This window comes from Olea europaea, chromosome 15 (genome assembly GCF_002742605.1).
Source record: "Olea europaea var. sylvestris chromosome 15, O_europaea_v1, whole genome shotgun sequence".
In the NCBI taxonomy this organism is placed as follows: domain Eukaryota; kingdom Viridiplantae; phylum Streptophyta; class Magnoliopsida; order Lamiales; family Oleaceae; genus Olea; species Olea europaea.
The window spans coordinates 28,090,137-28,092,817 of record NC_036251.1 but is presented as its reverse complement, the minus strand read 5'-3'; the positions used below and the strand labels follow the sequence as shown (position 1 = coordinate 28,092,817).

Here is a 2,681-nt window from a genome sequence, read left to right as displayed (position 1 = left end):
AATTTTTCATTTTCCACCCCCCCCACCCCCCCCCCCTCCCCCCAAAAAAAAAAAAGGGAAAAAAGAAAAATGAAAAGCTTGGCAAATGAAAGAAAGGGCGTCAATAGGCTGCTTATTGTTGTGATCTTAATATTAGTTCATCACATTACAGTGGAATACTTTGTCAACATAGGAGTTTTTTGAAGGTCCTTTTTGTTAATGTTCTTATACTGTTTTTGTCGAAGAGAATAAGATTTCTTTCATGCCACTGATGTACCATCTTCTTATCACATTTGTTCTGTTATTACATTCAGTCAGTCACCATTCCATACATACTATTGCACCATCCTAAATTTCTGTTCCTTAAGTGGTATTGCTTACACATCTTCTCTCTGCTGCAATATGTAGGCAGCCCTGTTCTTGGATATTTGGCTGCTGGAATTTTAATTGGACCGTACGGTGTTTCTATCATCCGTCATGTACATGGGACTAAGGCAATAGCTGAGTTTGGAGTGGTTTTCTTGCTATTCAATATTGGTCTTGAGGTTGAATAATAGAATTTTAAAATTATAATTCTAAAAGCATTCATTATCCACATTTATATAGTTATGGCCAAGAAAGTTATCCTGTAACTTCATTTTTGTCAGCTCTCAGTTGAAAGGCTGAGTTCCATGAAGAAATATGTTTTTGGATTGGGCTCCGCTCAGGTAACTCGAAATTGCTTAATCTCGTGTATTTCAACGTTTTGCACTTGATAGCTGCCTTTTGATATAATTAGAAAGTATAGTTTATATGTTCTAAATTTTTTACACGAATTCAGGTCCTGGTAACAGCTGTAGTGATTGGCTTGGTTGCTCATTTTGTTGCTGGACAGCCGGGTCCTGCTGCAATTGTCATTGGTAATGGCCTTGCACTATCATCCACTGCAGTTGTACTCCAGGTAAAACATCATTTATACTTCAAGAGCTATTATTTTGTCCTTTCTTTGTTTTGTTTCTATTCTTTTTTGATTTACGATATATAATTAGTTTTACGAACTACTTGTGAAGACTTTGATTTAGTACTATTGTTGCAGAGCCAGTTATAATGATTAACCTGGGAATATCTACAGGTTCTGCAGGAACGTGGAGAGAGCACATCACGTCACGGACGAGCTACATTTTCAGTATTACTTTTCCAGGTCTGTACGCCTCTATAAGGAATCTAGGTTTTTACCTCTTTCCTTCTCTCTCCTTGGACAGCCGCTTGGAGGTTTCTGTAAATTGCGAATTTGCTTGTTTATTCGAGATTTATACCGACTGTTTACCTTTTCCTTCCAGGACTTGGCTGTGGTGGTTTTGCTCATACTAATACCGCTTATTTCGCCAAATTCGTCCAAAGGAGGGGTAACAATTTTCTTCAGTAGAAAATTTTGATTAAGTTGCGTGAAGTAAGTAAAGAGGTTTCTAGCACACTTGACTGATTAACAAGTGGTTATCACACTACCTATAATTTTCTGCTTGCTTGTGGGAGTTTTAATTGCCAGAAACATTTGTTTCTGGTACTGCTACTAGTGCCATTGCAATATGCAAAATTTCAATTCTGTGCAGGTTGGTTTTCAAGCCATTGCTGAAGCTCTTGGATTGGCTGCTATGAAGGCAATTGTTGCCATCACTGCCATAATTGCAGGAGGCCGCTTGGTAAATGTTATAATTCTTTAAGTCACTGTTGAAAATCCTATGCTCTCGGTGTTCCAATCATGCCCTCAACAAGTATCCTTTGAAAGACTTTTGACGAAATTTTTTGTTATCTCATGCCACAAGTAAAGCATCATATCGAACTATATCTTTTCTCATATAGTACGCATGCCATTGCCTATTTTATTGCATTGAACAAAAATGAATTTTATCCTTTTCTTCTCTCATTCTATGCAGCTGCTTCGGCCAATATATAAGCAAATTGCAGAAAATCAAAATGCAGAAATATTTTCTGCAAATACTCTTCTTGTTATTTTGGGGACTAGTCTCCTAACTGCCAGGGTAGGCAAACTAAATTTTATTTTTATTTTAATAGTATTTGGGTATTGTGACGATAACAAAATGGTTCTTTCATTAACTAAAACAGGCTGGCCTTTCCATGGCTTTGGGAGCTTTTTTGGCTGGTTTGCTTCTAGCAGAAACTGAATTTTCATTGCAAGTTGAATCAGATATTGCTCCGTATCGTGGCCTTCTATTGGGTCTCTTCTTCATGACGGTAAGTCCTCGTGTTTTCACGGCTATAACTTCCATTTGTTCTTGGAATATGCTGCACATGATTTCCTTAAATATCTTCAGAAATGATTCTTTGGCGTTTCTAGTATGTCTTTTTCCAATTGTATCCATTCATTTAAATGTGATTTTTACCGTGTCACTGTTTTGTGACTTCTGGTTAACTTGATCTTTTGCTGACATAAAGCATCAGTGAAATTTCATTACAATTGTAACTAATAGCTATTATTATTTGGCACGCAGGTCGGAATGTCTATCGATCCAAAACTTCTAGTTAGAAACTTTCCTGTTGTTACAGGATCATTAGCACTTCTAATTGCTGGAAAAACTATCTTGGTTGCATTAATTGGAAGACTTTTTGGTATTTCAACTGTGTCAGCGATAAGAGTTGGTCTTCTTCTTGCACCCGGCGGAGAATTTGCTTTTGTAGCTTTTGGCGAAGCTGTTAATCAGGTT

General features: G+C 37.2%; 1 protein-coding gene across 2 annotated transcripts in view; it reads left to right on the top strand.

The window, feature by feature from the left end:
• The window catches only part of LOC111410776 (K(+) efflux antiporter 2, chloroplastic), a 10,477-nt gene that overhangs the window by 3,096 nt on the left and 4,700 nt on the right, over positions 1-2,681 (top strand). For both annotated transcript variants that reach the window (XM_023041300.1, XM_023041301.1), the window contains exons 5-13: positions 388-524; positions 627-686; positions 800-919; positions 1,091-1,159; positions 1,299-1,364; positions 1,569-1,658; positions 1,893-1,997; positions 2,083-2,211; positions 2,469-2,678. In XM_023041300.1, coding sequence (XP_022897068.1) covers positions 388-524; positions 627-686; positions 800-919; positions 1,091-1,159; positions 1,299-1,364; positions 1,569-1,658; positions 1,893-1,997; positions 2,083-2,211; positions 2,469-2,678 — 986 coding nt within the window. The remainder of the gene's footprint in view (positions 1-387; positions 525-626; positions 687-799; positions 920-1,090; positions 1,160-1,298; positions 1,365-1,568; positions 1,659-1,892; positions 1,998-2,082; positions 2,212-2,468; positions 2,679-2,681) is intronic.